A 15,906-nucleotide genomic window follows, 5' to 3' on the forward strand; every position below is an offset into this window, starting at 1 on the left:
TAGGGACTGACAGTGCTCCTAATATGACTGCTGCAGCAAGAAGTTTACCGTTCGAACATATTCCTTGTGTGGCGCACATTATACAAAGGGTTATCGCCATGGCTTTTCGGGACAGCGGATTTGACAGCGTTTTAGCCAAGTGCCGTAAAATAGTCGGACATTTCAAGCATAGTCCCGCGAACACTGCAGAGCTGAAAGCTCTTCAAGTCTCCCATGGACTAGCAGAGGAGTCTCTTGTTCAGGATGTACCGACGCGCTGGAATTCAACTCTTGAAATGATAAGGCGACTTCAACACAATAAAGATCCAGTAAGTGCAGCACTGGCACAGCAGAAGCATAAGTTAGCGATGCTAACCTCAGCTGATTACGACAGATTGGCAAAGCTGGAAACATTGCTGGAACCTTGCAGGTACTTGATTTTTTTCACTCTTCAATTTTACTAATAAAAACAAGTAATTTATAAGTCTGAATGTAAACTGTAGTCATTTAGTCAATTGTGTATTTACTGTAGGTACATCACTGAGCTCCTAGGAGGTGAAAAGTATGTATCCTGCTCTGTGGTGCTACCTGGGCTGTGCCATCTCCTGCGTACAATGGAGGTTTCTGATGTTGACCCTGCCTACATAGTGCGCTTCAAGGCTTCATTCACAAAGGATCTCAACAAGCGGAAGGAGAGCTCAAATATGTGGTGGTTAAAGATAGCAACAGCTCTAGACCCCAGGTTCAAGCACCTTAGGTGCTTGCCCAAATCAGAGAGGGGAGAGGTGTGGCAAAAGCTGAGTGTGATGCTGAAGGATGGAGAACCTGCTCCACAGAGCTCTGGAGCAGTAGAAGACCCAGAGCCACCAAAGAAGAAAATGGCCCTCCTAATGATGGGATCAGAGTCAGAGTCTGATGATGAGGCTGTGTCCACAGATAAATGTCTGGAAAGGTACAAGGGAGAGCCCTATGCCAGCATAGACACATGTCCACTACAGTGGTGGTCAGCACACTCAGGGGCCCATCCTAAGCTGGCCCATATGGCAAAAAGGTATTTGGCTACACATGCCTCAACAGTGCCATGTGAGAGACTGTTCTCTTTGGCAGGCCACATTGTGCAGAAGAAGAGGTCAGCTCTTTCATCTGAAAATGTTAATAAGTTAGTCTGTCTGAGCAACTGGCTGAAAGAAGAGGATGTTGTGTGATTGGTTAGAAGGAGGAATGTTGCACAGATGCACACTCTAGAGACTGTTCATTTTGTCTCTGTACAGACACTTAATTTCTAAAATAGACCTGATTGTTAAGATGTTAACTGGAGGATCGGTCTCTTTGAAGTAGTTTTATTATACATTTTTTTATTTTGGATGAAGAATGTAGAGACTGTTTATTTTGTATTTTTGCAGACTTTCATTTCTGAAGTAGTATTATAATAGAAATGTTAATTGTTGAGATAATAAAACTGGAAGATCTGTTTCCTTAAACTAGTATGACATGCATTTCTTTATTTCAACACATTTACAGGGAAATCTTTGTATTTTAAATTTGCGATTAATCGTGATTAATCACAGTCCGTCAGTGTGATTAACTTGATTAAATTTTTTAATCGATTGACAGCACTAATACATATACATATATATATATACACATATATACATATATATATACACATATATACATATACATATATATATATACACATATATACATATTTATATATACATACATTTAGAATTTTTTTTTACATGTATATATTTATGTTCATAAAATTACAGTATATAAATATATTTAATTTTATAAACTTCTGCAATAAATGCATGCGTGCGCATATATCCATAATAAATATACAAAGTACACAAGCATATATTAGGCAAAGAAAAACTTCATTAATCGTTTGACAGTGCTAGTATTTATATATACATAATAAATTTACACAGCACTCGCACAAAAAGTTTTATTTTAAATGCAATTAATCATTTGATAGCACTAGCAGGAACATAATCCGAAAGTAATGGAGCTACTAATGCAGGTGCTGTTTAAAGAGTTGGTGCAGAATTCTGAGTGGCCAAACATGAATCAAAATGATAGAAAGGTTATAGTTGATGACGACAATAATAATATCAGGGTAATATCAGGTTTGTTGGCTTGTTGTAAAGATTTTGGCAGCATTTGTTGTGTTTGAGACGAACTTTGCAAATTGTAAAAGATTTCTGTCACCACTTGTTGTATGCCTAAAATATTTTTCTTATGGTACTTATGGTGGAACAGACAGGGCCTCGTCATTTCACGCCACAGCAAAAACAACGTCGCATAGCCCGCACATGCTTTTACCCAAGATCCAACCCAGGTCACATTGTACAACGTGACAAGCAACAATCATCGCAGACGAAAACACATAATAAGCGTGAACACAGCTTAAAAGTCAGGCCGATGTTAAAATAAAAAATGCGAGATGACATACAGAAGATGCACAGGACACAGGATGAGCTGTGGGCAAGAGGCTGACAGACAGCCGGTAATAAGGGCAGTTAGCAGCAGACAAACACTCAGGTACGCCAGCTTCACCACGAGCCAACCGAACAGGCCCCATGGCGCAGGCTTTCAAAGCAAAGTCAAAGTTATTAAGTATTCAATCATATAAAAGGGAGAGGAAGGCGTGAAAGGTTGCGGACCAAAGCACTTTTGCTCCAGTGCATTAAGAGGCTATGCAGCCGCTCCAAGTCTGCGTGAAAAGAAATAGATTGCCTCCCCAGAAGATGGCAGCTTCCCTGTAACCCCCTCCTTTTTTTTCTCTTTAATAACTGCAATCTGCTGTGAAAATCTAATCCCAAGTACCATTTACGCTGCACCCAGATAACTTCTGCTTGGAAAAGCGTACAATATGAATATTTCATTCGCTGATATCCAAATAAACATGGCAGGCTTTCCATCAATCAGGGGGACGTTGCAAGAAGTGAACTGGAAAGTGGAAATTGCTAATGAATAGCGAGGTTTGGGGGGGGGAAGCGTGTCTTGTAAAAGCATCTCTGTTTTATTTCACTTCTAAAATCTATACATTAGTTAAAAAGAAAAAAGCTCAAGAGAGGCATCATAAACATCCCTCCCGATGATTTTGATGAAGGCCTGCCATTAAATGTGACCATATATGCCCTCCTCCGCAGCGGTATAAACACGACCGCCGCTTTCTGATGGAACGACGGAGGCTGTTATAAGTTATTTATCACAACAAATCAAGCGGTCATACTGTTCTGTATTTACTAACAGCTGAATCTACTCATCCGGAGGATCAAGCCCCTTCTTCTTGGAAGAGTCCATCCATATACATGCTGCCTCGAATCGAGCTGTATGTCAGGTCTCAGCAGATTTGTAAGGCCACACCTGGCCTAAGAGCTCTAGTAATGACACTTAATGAAAGCTGGGAATCCATGCATGCAGAAGAAGCCCTTGTCATAAATAAACCACAAGCCTACGAGCCATTTCCTCTTCTATCTATTTATTTGTATTTACTCTGTCCTGAAGGTACTTGGTGTGTCCTAGAAGAACATTAGCCGAGCTTTACTTTAGTATCAGAACTCAGCAAATGCACGGTGAGGATGACATACGTACTTTCTACTGGTTTCGACAAAAATGTACATGTGCACTTAAAGGAATAGTTTAAATTATTAATATTATTATTTTGTCATTTTTTGCTTATCCTCATGTTGTTACAGACCTGTGCAATGTTTTTTTCAGTTATGAAATAAGTTGAATTAAAAAGCTAAAAAAAAAAAACTAAATTTCTTTAAAATGAAAGCAATTTTCTGTATTAATGTCATTTGGTGTGACCATAAAGTAAAAATGATAAAACATGTAAACAGTATAAAGCAAGTATTAAAAAGGCTATTTCTTATACCTTAAATGCACTTAAAGTGTACCTCAATATTTTTCATAAAAAAAATTACACATTTACTATTAATATTTCATCCAATATTTTTTTATTATTAGCCTAAATGTAGTAATTAGAGTATGCTGTAGTTGTCCTCTTTATAATACTATAAATCTATATATAATTTATTGAGCAAAAAATGTAGAAAAGAAACAACAGAAAACAAATAACATGTAAATATATCTCAAATAGATTCACAAATAGCATTAAGGAGATTCATCTTCAACGTTAAAGGACAACATTTTTGAATAGCAGCTTTGTTAAAACACACGTTAATAAATGAAAGCCATGATAAGCCATTTGAAGAACAGACCAAAATGTGAGCCATTTCTTAGACCACCATCATGTCCATGTCTACCAAAGATGTCCAATGGACTTTTGAAAAGTGTACGCACTTTGTACCAATTTAAACGTTCGATCTAAATCGCAGTTCCTCAAGTCCCTCATGACCAAATGTCACAGGCATCAAACCTGACAAAGAACATTTAATGGCGCCATATCTGGTGAGAGTTACAGCAAAGAGTAATTTAATGTTTGGTAAACTAATTGATGAGAGAATAGTACATTTTATGGTGAACCGCTTCTTAAAAAATGCAATACTTGTTAAGACTTTCTGAGGTGACACTACCAGACGCCGCACTGGCTCTTTGACTTTTCTTTGAATAAAACTTCTCAAGTACTAGAACTCTGGAAAGTCAGACCCTGAGCAGGTCTCAGACTCTCCCGCTCCTTCTCCTTCATCAATAATGGAATAAGGTGTGTGGAGCAGGTCCTGGACCTTCAGAACAAACAGGTAGGAGAATGGGTTGACCCCTGTGGGACGGGCTCATCAGCACGGTCAACAACGTCCTCGTGATTGGGTTCAGACCAGCAGCTCCGGCCCTCAGCCGCTGCTACGCCAAAAGTTCTCCAATCATCTCTAGACTTCTCCTTTCCAATTTCACAAGTGTGAATCAGATCAGAGCCCATTACAGAGGATAAGCCTGTACCTACAGAGCAGGATCATTGCTCGGAGAGAGGACAGGCACTCCAGAATGAGATGGCTAATGGTGACATGCACCTTCAACTATGGGTATAGGACACCTTTTCTCTGCATCTGATAGAAATACCGACCTAATCACAACAAAGACGGTCTCGCTGATGTTATGCATGAGTATGGGATAACAGAGAATAGAGAAAGAGAGAAAAAATAATAAGACAGGGAAAGGTGTAATAGGAAATGGCCGGCTCTGGGTCATTCAGGAATTATAAGAGGAAGAAAGAAAGATCAAACTGGACAGGTGATTTGAGGCAAACCCTGCATATAAGAGCTGTTTATACTGAAGACTGCCACAGAGGTGAATGTTAATACTCACTCAGTGACGATTGTGAGGTTATCGTGAAATACAGTTGATTGTTACAAATGAGGATCTTACAGTGAAATACAAATTCTACAGGGTAGCTGACGTAAAACAATATTTGAAAAGATCATATTTTCTGCTAAGTGGCATGCTATACTCCACTGGAAAGGATTGAGTACAGTATTTTGTAAATTATTTAAATATAATTATTATGCATGCATATCACTACATGGATGAGGGCTACATGGATTATTTGTACTTTCATATTCGTAAGACGAAACACACAGCAGGACCATGTAAAATTAAAATGCAAAAATGTGACTAAATGGTGACCAATTACAGGATCAAAGGCAATATAAAATGAAATATATATAATATTTAAGGCCATGAAATCAAAATGGATTTTCTTGTTGCAAGCAATTCAGCTGGGAATTTATTTTATATATCTGGGGTAATATTTTTTAAATGCTTTTTGATGTCTCTTGTGCTCAATAAGACTTTATTTATAAAGTCTTATTGAGCACAATAAGTCTTTATTTGATAAAAAAAAATCGTATTTTTTTATTATTATATTTTAATACTTTAATATTTGATAAAAAGCTGAATTTTCAGCATCATAACCCCAGTCTTCAGTGTCACATGATTTTCCTACATAAATCATTATTATTTATTAATATAATATAATTTGCTTCTCAATAGACATTTCTGATTATTATCAAAGTTGAAAACATGGCAGCTAAATATTTTGGTGGAAAATATGATATACTTTTTTCAGGATTCCTTGATAAATTAAAAGAACAGCAACATTATGCTTTTTTTTACTGTCTCTTTTAATTAATCTAATGTGAACTAAATGCGAACTAAAACTAAATGTGTGTATATATATATATATATATATATATATATATATATATATATATATATATATATATATATATAGATTAAATCAAATGTAAATAAAAACTATAAATTGCAATATAAATATAAAAATTGAAACAAATAAAATACACTACACAAGTTTGGAAACAGTACAATTAATTTTACTGTTTCCAAACTTGTGTAGTGTATTTTATTTGTTTCACTTTTTTGAAGACCTTTTATCAAAATGTGAAAATTAATCCAAATAACACGCTCTTTTCTTTTGTAACATTACACATCTTTATAGTCACTTTTGATCAATTTAATGTGCCCCTAATTTAAAATAATAATGAAATAAATTTAAATGAGAATTTATTTCAATTTGAATAAACTTTTTAAATCTTTGATCAGAACCTTGTAAGTAGCTTTTCCCGTGATACGACTAACCCAGTGTCTATGCTGCATCCAGATCTATGCGATGACCAGCTTTCACAGTCCAGTCAGCAACTGATTAAGTGCCGCCCATTTTTGTCTTGCTCGCTCTGAAATACGTCCCACCACGGTAATAAAATGCGTCAAAACTTCAGTTTCATGTTGACTTCAACTCAAAAATGGATGCTGATAAAAACCATCTACGGACGTGCGCCGGAGTGTGTTAGAGGCTTTGCGCTGGAGTGTGTGTTACCTTCAGTCGCTCTGCTTCCATTCTCTCTTTATCCAGCTCTGCTTTCAGCCTCCTGATTTCCCCCTGTAAACCCTTCGCATTCTCCTGAAGGTGTCTGCATGAAGACAGGACAAACATTACAGCCTAATCCCGTTTCACACAAGCGCACCTTCTCTCCGTATCTTTGCATGCAACATTCCCTGCTACCTGGACCTAAAATCCATGTTTGTACACACTCCAAGCTGAGAGGAGCGGAAACAGCTTTGGACAGGGTGAGCGGGGCTTACTCTCTCTCGGCTGTCAGGTGGATGATCTTCCTGCTCTGCTCTTTGATCTTGAGTGCCAGTTTCTCATTAGTGTGCCTGGAGTGGAGCAGGGGCAGAGATAATGGGCTGCAGTGAGGAAGCTGCGAGCTGCTGTCACAATGAACCATGATGCTGAATGATAATGATACAGCCATTATAACACTGGATGCAAAAGTTCTGATGCACCACAGACACTTTCTAGACTTTGTAAATCTATATACACCGCTTCCGATAGGAACAATGCAGCGCAACACGGGATGCGATCCGGGGTCATGTGATGCAGTGGAAACATTGACATTTGACGTTATGTAAGGAAAAACACTCAGGCGGTCATTACTGCAATATAAACACTAAAAGGGTGATTAAAAAAAGGTTTGCGCTCATTAATTGCTTCTAAATAAAACAACTGACAAAAAAATTCTTAAAGATATTAAACAGGTACTCCTATAATATTTCCTTTATTTTACAACTTTGAAAAAATTGCTTTGTGTATGAAGGTGTTTATTTGACAGCTAGTTATAAAATACTAAACATATATATATATATATAAAATATAAACATAAATAAACGAAGCACTTATTTGAGTTGAAATGAGTTAAGCACATTAAACTAACATAGCTAAATTATATATATATATATATATATATATATATATATATATATATATATATATATATATATATATATATAAAAAATAAGTTTCACGTTTAGTTAAATGTGTTACTTGCCATCCATTTCTTTGTCATTTTTTCCAAAATTTACTAGCAATTTCTGAGCAAGTAAATAATATTTGTCAGTACATATAAGAAATCAGTTACCTAGGACCGGTGTTATTTTAGTGTTTTTTTTATATACTATTAAAGCATTTATTTATATTTTGACGTTTTGATAATTTTATGCAATTTTGTGAATAATCATATCAAGCTTTATTATGTTCACTTTCAGTAATTTTGATGCTTAAACTTGTATTTCTTTTTATTTATTTTAATCTAATATTTAACATATTATACATATGTTATATTTAATAATTATAACGCATTTTATTTCATCTTTATTTCAATCTGTAAGTCATTTAGTTTTAGTTTTAAGAACAATGGCATTGCTTGTCATGATCAATTATACAGTATAGTTGTCATTATACGAAAACATTTGTCTGCAGAATGCGGTAATCGACCAACCAGAATGAAATATTCTAGCAGCTTACAACTTACAAAAAAAAATTAAAGTGGCAATGTAATTTAAAAAGACTGAATGCATTCTTACTTTTGCTCCTTCACCCACTGGTTGACGTTGGTCACGACCAGCTCACTTTCCCTGTGAAGTCGAGAGCTGTCACTCCGTGCGTCTCCTAAACACTGCCGCAGAACATCTGCCTCACACACAGCTGTGCTGTACTTCTGATTGACAGCGTCCATCTGTGAGAGCAAAGCCTCCACCTGCACAGGAAGTGACGGATTAGCACAAAAACACGGCAGAATAACAGAAATGAAGTTAGGATACCGTGTGTGACCTGAGCTGCTTTAGCGGTGTAGTTGTCTCTGAGAGAGGCCATCTCTATCTCCAGCACGAGCACCTCCTGGTCTCTGGCCTCTGTCCACTGCAGTGAGCGCGTCAGCTGGGTCTGCAGCTCCGCCAGACGCCCCTCACACGCCCGGGCCTGAAGAGACACACATCACTCCTAACTGTGACCGATAATGTGCAGAGACTATAACCACACAATAGCTTTTATTATGTTTGCTTCCCTAGCTGATTTTGGAGCAAGACTGCCTGTAATAAGACACTATTAAGCACCGATTAATTAAATTGATAGCAAGTAAAGACATGTTTTTTTTTACTGTTATGAACTCTCTATACATCAAAGAATCCAAAACACATTTTCCACAAAAATCTTAAGCAGCGCAACCATTTTCAGTCTGGTAAGAAATGTTTCTTGAACGGCAAACCAGTAGTTAGAATGATTTCTTAAGGATCATGTGACACTGCAGACTGGAGTAATGATGTTGTTCAGCTTTAACATCACAGGTATTATTAAAATGATTTTTTTTTATCTAATAAGCATATTTTTTTAATGATATTTCATAATATTTTTCAGAACATTATGTATTTTTGAGTGTACATATTAAACTGCCCCCAAATTTTTGTGGTTAAGTATTACTGATATACTATTATAGTTTTTGTTAATATTCTGGATAACATTTTATCTTGATATTTTACATTTTCATTTTAGTAATTTTGTTGTGTGTGTTTTTTTTTTTCAAGTATGTCTATATAGTTATTTATCATGTTTTAGTGTTTAGTTTTAGTATATATATATTTATACGTGAAATATAAGATATGTTTGCATGAATAAATATGTATATGTATCTATTTTGAAAACATATGTCGCATTTGTGTGTATATACACACACACACACACACACACACACACACAGTACACACACATACAGTATGTAAACTTTGGATATACTTTGAGTTAATGTTAATGCACTAATATATACGTTTTTTTGTGTGCGTGTGTGGTATAGAATATGCTGATAATATTCCTCAGCAAAGGACACAAAATACAAGTGCTGACTTAATCTTTACCTGCATTAAAATCTCTATCCCTGAACAAATCACTATTACACTCTTATGATGTGGCAAATCTACAGCAGCTCAGGCAATTTCGGCTCATATGAGATCCCAGGTTTTCAGCATAGCAGAATTCATCTTAAATTAAAAGGTAGACTAGTTTCATGGCTAGTAACGCTGTCAGTGTGCAAGACGGTGGAGCGCAGTGACCTTTACCCAGAGCGCGCGCACACACCGCAGACGAGAGCCAATAAAAGCGGTGAAGAAAAGGATAAAGACAATTAAAATGCTGCGTGCGTGTGTGTGTGTGTGTGTGTGAGCAGGTTATGAGGTAGTCTCAGACACCTGTGCAGCTTTATATCCAACTCTAATCCCTCTGTGATCCCACACACACACTCAAATGAGATTCTCGACTCATCAGTTTCTTCAATTCACACCTGATTTATAGACGAGGGCCAGGGTATATTTGCAAACACACACACACGCGCTCGCTGTAATCATAGCACCTCGCGCACACATACACACACACTCCATATGAATACACAACCTTATGCAACCGTAATTATGTGCCAGGCAGACAAACACACACGCACACACACACAGAAATGATAGCCGCCTTTATTCTGCCGTCTGTCTCCCCCCGCTTCCCCACATGCTGCGTTCCACACGACTGGCGAGAATCATTACTGGCCTTCCTCTGATACGGCTGCACCACCAACAGCAATTATTTTTAAAAGCCAGAGCTGAAAACAGACAACCGATGCACAAAACACACGCATAATCATTATTTCTGCAGTCGGACCAGGGTTTATGCGCATATATGTGTGTGTGTGTGTGTGTGTGCGCGCATGTATACTTTATTTTTTATTTTTCTGTTTTATTGTTATCCTGTAGAGTTTGCTGACCATAAAATGATGAGGATGGTTATCCAAAACCAATTAGAGTTACCCTACAACACTGACAGCACTTAAAGAATGAGAGTGAATGGTTTAAATAACTGCACTGGCCCGACTGTCTGCACAAGCACTGCCGTTTTGCACATATTTTAGGTACTTCGGGACAAAGTGTCACTGAGGGGTTTGCCAAAGTCCCTTTCTCCCTTACGTATGGACGTAACTTTTTTTTTTATCAACCAATCAGATTTTAGGTGTAGGTTTGGGTTTGTAACCATTTTTGTCTGATTTTAGGAGGTACTTAACTCTAAATTCTGTCATCGTTTACTGACCCTCACGTCACACAGACCTATAAGACTTGAGCTGATCTTAATATACCTTAAACACAAATTAAGATATTTTTAATGAAACGTGAGAGATTCCTGTAACTCCACTGAAAATCCAAATAACCAAAATGTTTAAGCTGACATAAAAAAAAGAATCAATCAATTAATGAATTAGTTGTTTAATCCAACACACATTCACTTGATATGAGGAATAAATAAATAATACAAAAAATAATTTCAGATGAACTAATTCTGAAGTTAACTGTGAACTTAACACTTTAGACTAGGTAACACCTATTAACAATTAACTATTAACAACAACCTTTCCCTCATAAATTCCTAATTGGCTGTTTATTAATAGTTAGTAAGGTATTTGTTACATTTATGTATTGGGTAGGATTAGGGCTGTGAAATAAGGTAATGTAGAGTAAGGCATTAATTTGTGCTTAAATGGCTAATATTCTAGTAATATGCATGCTAATAAACAACTAGTTAAGAGACCCTAAAATAAAGTGTTGCCTCAATTTCTTACTGAATAAGAACCAGAAATATACTTTTACAAAGCCGCAGTTAATCTAGAGGCTGATGTTTCTGATAATTTAAATAGTACAGCATACAAATAAAAAATAAACCCTGAATGCAATCTAAATTGTTTTGGATTAAATCGTCGTGCCAAATGAATAAATGTAAATGGTAACACATATAGGCTGAGCAATGAATCTCAATATGCATATGCAGTCCTACCTCCTCCTGAGAGCACCTGCTCTCATTGTGCGCTCTCTGTAGATCTGCGCTCATCTGCCTAACTCGCTCCTCCTGAGACTCCCTCTCCTCTGTCAGCTGGATCAGGCACTGCTGCAGACGGCCCTGCTCGCTCCTCTGGGCCGTCACCTCTCGACTGTACTCAGCCAGCTAGAACACACAGCTAACTGGTGATATCTGTCTCTGGTGTGTTGGCACGGTTCACATTGTGTCTGTGCGTTAGTGGAAGTGAGCGTACCAGCTCCATATACTCTTTATGGGAGGCCTGTGCTGCGCTGAGCTCCAGCCTCAGCTCTCTTCCTCTCTGATCGGCCTTGGCTGCCTCTCGTATTCCCTGCCGCCATCTCTCCTGCTCCTGCTGCAGATCCAGCTTCAGTCTGGACACTGTCGCCTGCAGAGAGCTCATCTGAGAAAAGAGCAACAAGAAATGCAATATTTATCTTACACTAATGTTCAAAGTTAGGGGTCTCGATAACTAGCTAAAATGTTTTTTTTTTTCAAAATAAAAGTTAAAGTTTATATATTTTATTTGAGTTTAGTTTTTGTTTAATTCAAATAATAGGTGAGCCGGGTGCACAGAACCGCTCTTAAGTAGCACAGATCTATTTGAAGCAGTAGCCAAAAAAAAAATGTTATGCCAAAAATCATTAGGTCTTCAAATGAAGATCATGTTCCATGGAGATCATTTTGAATTTTTTACCATAAATAAATTGAAAACGTAATATTTATATGTATTATGCATTCCTAAAAACTTAATTTGGACAGATTTAAAGACAATTTATGGCAATATTTCGATTTTTTTTGCACACTCAGATTTCAGTTTTTCAGATAGTTGTATCTTGGACAAATATCCTATTTTAAAAAAACCATACATCAATGAAAAGTTTATCGTTTTGGATTAGGATGTGTATAAATCTAATCAAATAAAAATATGGTCCAGGGTCACATATATATATTTGTCATCAAGGTTTTACATTTATATTTAGTCATTTAGCAGATGCTTTTATCCAAAGCGACTCACAAATGAGGACAACTGAAGCAATCAAACCAATAAAGGGGACCGGATCAAGGATAATTAATATGTAGTGTTCCTATAATACTGTACCTCTTGGTAGTGCTTCTGCACTTGTTCATCTTTGGTCTCCAAATCTCTCCTGCACAGTTGCAGCCGATTCTGGCTGTTCACTTCCTCTTCCTGCAGTCTGTGGATGGTGGCCTCCAGCTCACAGACACGCTCCTGATGTGTGTTTAGAAGCTTCTCTTGTTCACACAGCTACAGCACACACACAGAAGATTTGAAGGGACTGTATTACATAGGGTACAGTGCATACAGCATACAAACTTCATATACAACATTTATGGCTAGTAAAGTATTAATATTTTTTTTTTCCTGATATACAAATGCAGGCATTATTTCTGAAACAGAAGTCGAGAAGTTTTGCATTTTGAAAGTTACAGTATGTTTATTACCTTAAATTCTTTATTTTCAAAAGATAAAGGAAATATTTTATCTTCGCCATACAAGCTCCTAATAGTGCTGAGCATCATAGATAAACTGGAAAGATGTGAAGGGATCTCCACGGCTGACATATTCACTCAGATGGCTGACTAAATTAGAGATATACTCCTGCACGACAGATATTAAACTGGGATTAGGGAGATTAATATGAAACTGCTACTGACTTTTGGATCAGATCTATGAAAGTTTCTAAAGATAGAAGAGTAAATTTACAACCAGATGAACAGAGTGAGCAGCTTTGCTTCTGACTAACACCTCTTCAGCACAGAGAGGAGCAATAAAATCATATTTATTCCTCATTTGTACATTTAAAATTATTTTGATGGAGATTTAAAAAAAAAAAAAAAAAAAAATATATATATATATATATATATATATATATATATATATATATATATATATATATATATTTTTTTAAGTTCATACTATTCAACAATTATATAAAGGTTGAGGCCATAATGGATGCAAAGTGTAATTTAAACTGGAAAATAACAAATAAACTACTTTTATTATGTATAATATATGAGAAATATTACATATTCAGCACTATTTCTAGGTCAATAATCAAATTAGCGAATGCGTGACACGGTGCATAAGTACACTGGACAGTCAGATAAGTTCTTTTCTTCACAAGATGGATTACATGGATTATTCTCAAATCATTGTAAATATCATGAACATCAGGTTTACACAAACATGTGGAGCTCATGCACTTTCCACAAAACCACAGACGCACGTGAATGCATGCAAGCACGCGTGGCTCCTCAGGCACACAGTAATCGATGCAGATCAATACAGTGGATCATGACCTTACAGGGGGCTTGTGAAGCACTTTTGTTTAATAATGCTGCCGTTTAAAGCTCTGAATCCATGCAGGATGAGTGTGAAGTGGCTCTCACCTTAGTCTGCAGAGCTGTGACGGTCTCTCTGCTAATGTCCAGCTCTTCCTGAATCTGCTGTTTTTTCTGCTGGAGCCCCAGGGCTTCCTGTCTGCTGCTGCTGGCCTCTGTCTTCATCTGCTCCAGCATCCTCCTGAAGATGTACATCAGCCTTATTTTACTAAACTCCATCCTCCACCAGTCAAGACAACGTAAAATGAGTTCCAAAGTATCCAATCACCACATCCTGCTGGAAATACGTTGGTCACCACTTTAGGTGACCACTGGATGATCTACTGGAAGCTGGACCACACCAAACCAGACCTAACTAGCAAAAACCATATTGGAAGTCATAATAGTTTAAAAGATTAGTTCACCCAAATATTTATATTCTTTCATCATTTACTAACCTTAAGTTACCCCAAACATACAGTAAGACTTTCGTTCTTCTTTTTCTAAATGTAGGTGGAAAGGACTTTCAATGCAGTGTCATTAAAAACATCTTCATTTGTGGTTTGAAAATGAATGAAAGTCTTATGGGTTTGGAACGACATGAGGCTGAGTAAACGATGACAGATTTTAAATTTTTGGGTGAACTAATCCATTGAGCTCAGTCCTGGTTTAGTTTGCTTCTTATTCAGAGTCTTTCCTTTGTCATGATTTAAAGAAGGACACTTATTTTAATGTATTAACTAACATACTAAAGCAAATGTAAACAACTTGATTTTAGCTGCAATGTTTTATTCATTATATTACATTTAAGGTTAGTATATATTAAATGTAATAAACTGCAACTTCAAAATTCAAAGAGAAATTACAGCCAATTAGCACTACACTTTAAACATATTTCAAAGACAACATAAGTACTTATGATATTGCACATAAAAGTGTGCTGAAATGTTGGTGGCTCAACACCAGTTCACTGCCTCACTATTACATGACTAATTCATCTAGTTGCACTGAATATAAATATGAACTATGAGAAATGTTCATTTAATTGCATTTAATATGCAATTAAATGTCCAAAAATACTGCATTTAGTTATAGGAATAGTTCAGCCCAAAATAAAAAAAAGTGTAAAGTTTACTCATCTTAGCCCATCCAAGATGAATTTATTTCTTCATCAAAAGAGATTTGGAGAAATTTGGCATTACATAACTTGCTCAACAATGGATCCTCTGCAAGTAATGGGTGCCGTCAAAATGGAGGAAGCATTATTAACGATTATGGACTTTGGTTTAACTCGGCAACGGTTCAGGGTTAAAAACGCAGCTTTTCACTTCACAAGACATCCACTGATTTACTTGGGTCACATGGATTATTGGGATTATTTTATCATCTTTTTGGCTCTGATTCTGACTGTGCTCATACACGGCAGAGGATCTATTGGTGAGCAAGTGATGTACATTTTCAGGTTGCATATCTCTTCTCAATTCAAAGTATATCATTTCCATAATAATTCAAGTAAGCCAACAATACGCTTTAGACGGTCAGTGAAAGGACTTTGGACCATCTGAGGGCAATCTTGTTTAAACCGGTCTTTTTAATTTTATCACAGCATGGAGTGTGGGATTTTTTTTACAGAGCACATTATGTATCGGGCATGAGAGAATGGGACACTTCCAGAACATCTCTCTCCAACTCAACTAGTCAGTCAGACAGACCAGAACGCATCTTAATTGAGGCATGATAACATGCAGGAACGGTAAGCATGAGAGAGAAGTTGGATTTAATTAGAGAAGGCAAGCGTGAATATTTAATGAGCGTGGCCGAAACTAATTACGAGAGCAGGGCGGCGATGAGCTCATGCACCGTTTCAGCATGGATCAACAAATCACACCCAACTACAACAAATCAGACCCAACACAGCGTCTCAAATCACTCACCAA

At 36.8% G+C, this 15,906-nt stretch overlaps 2 protein-coding genes across 4 annotated transcripts in view; one reads left to right on the top strand and one right to left on the bottom strand.

Moving 5' to 3' along the window:
* The window catches only part of LOC122348027 (E3 SUMO-protein ligase ZBED1-like), a 1,694-nt gene extending 51 nt beyond the window's left edge, over window positions 1–1,643 (top strand). The window contains exons 1-2 of the mRNA XM_043243266.1: window positions 1–409; window positions 512–1,643. The exon at window positions 1–409 is cut by the window's left edge and continues 51 nt beyond it. Of these exons, the coding sequence (XP_043099201.1) occupies window positions 24–409; window positions 512–1,184 (1,059 nt within the window). The 5' untranslated portion in view covers window positions 1–23 and the 3' untranslated portion in view covers window positions 1,185–1,643. The remainder of the gene's footprint in view (window positions 410–511) is intronic.
* Window positions 1–15,906, bottom strand: part of LOC122348025 (trichohyalin) — a 170,010-nt gene that overhangs the window by 9,269 nt on the left and 144,835 nt on the right. The window contains exons 26-33 of one of the 3 annotated variants that reach the window (XM_043243263.1): window positions 14,039–14,171; window positions 12,726–12,893; window positions 11,859–12,026; window positions 11,603–11,770; window positions 8,579–8,725; window positions 8,332–8,504; window positions 7,051–7,125; window positions 6,785–6,878 (exon numbers count right to left, since the gene is read on the bottom strand). In XM_043243263.1, the coding sequence (XP_043099198.1) occupies window positions 6,785–6,878; window positions 7,051–7,125; window positions 8,332–8,504; window positions 8,579–8,725; window positions 11,603–11,770; window positions 11,859–12,026; window positions 12,726–12,893; window positions 14,039–14,171 (1,126 nt within the window). Of the gene's footprint in view, window positions 1–6,784; window positions 6,879–7,050; window positions 7,201–8,331; window positions 8,505–8,578; window positions 8,726–11,602; window positions 11,771–11,858; window positions 12,027–12,725; window positions 12,894–14,038; window positions 14,172–15,906 lie in introns of all 3 variants that reach the window. The other 2 variants (XM_043243262.1, XM_043243264.1) reach the window with 2 other exon arrangements.

The sequence above is a fragment of the Puntigrus tetrazona genome, chromosome 7, assembly GCF_018831695.1.
Source record: "Puntigrus tetrazona isolate hp1 chromosome 7, ASM1883169v1, whole genome shotgun sequence".
Lineage (NCBI taxonomy): Eukaryota > Metazoa > Chordata > Actinopteri > Cypriniformes > Cyprinidae > Puntigrus > Puntigrus tetrazona.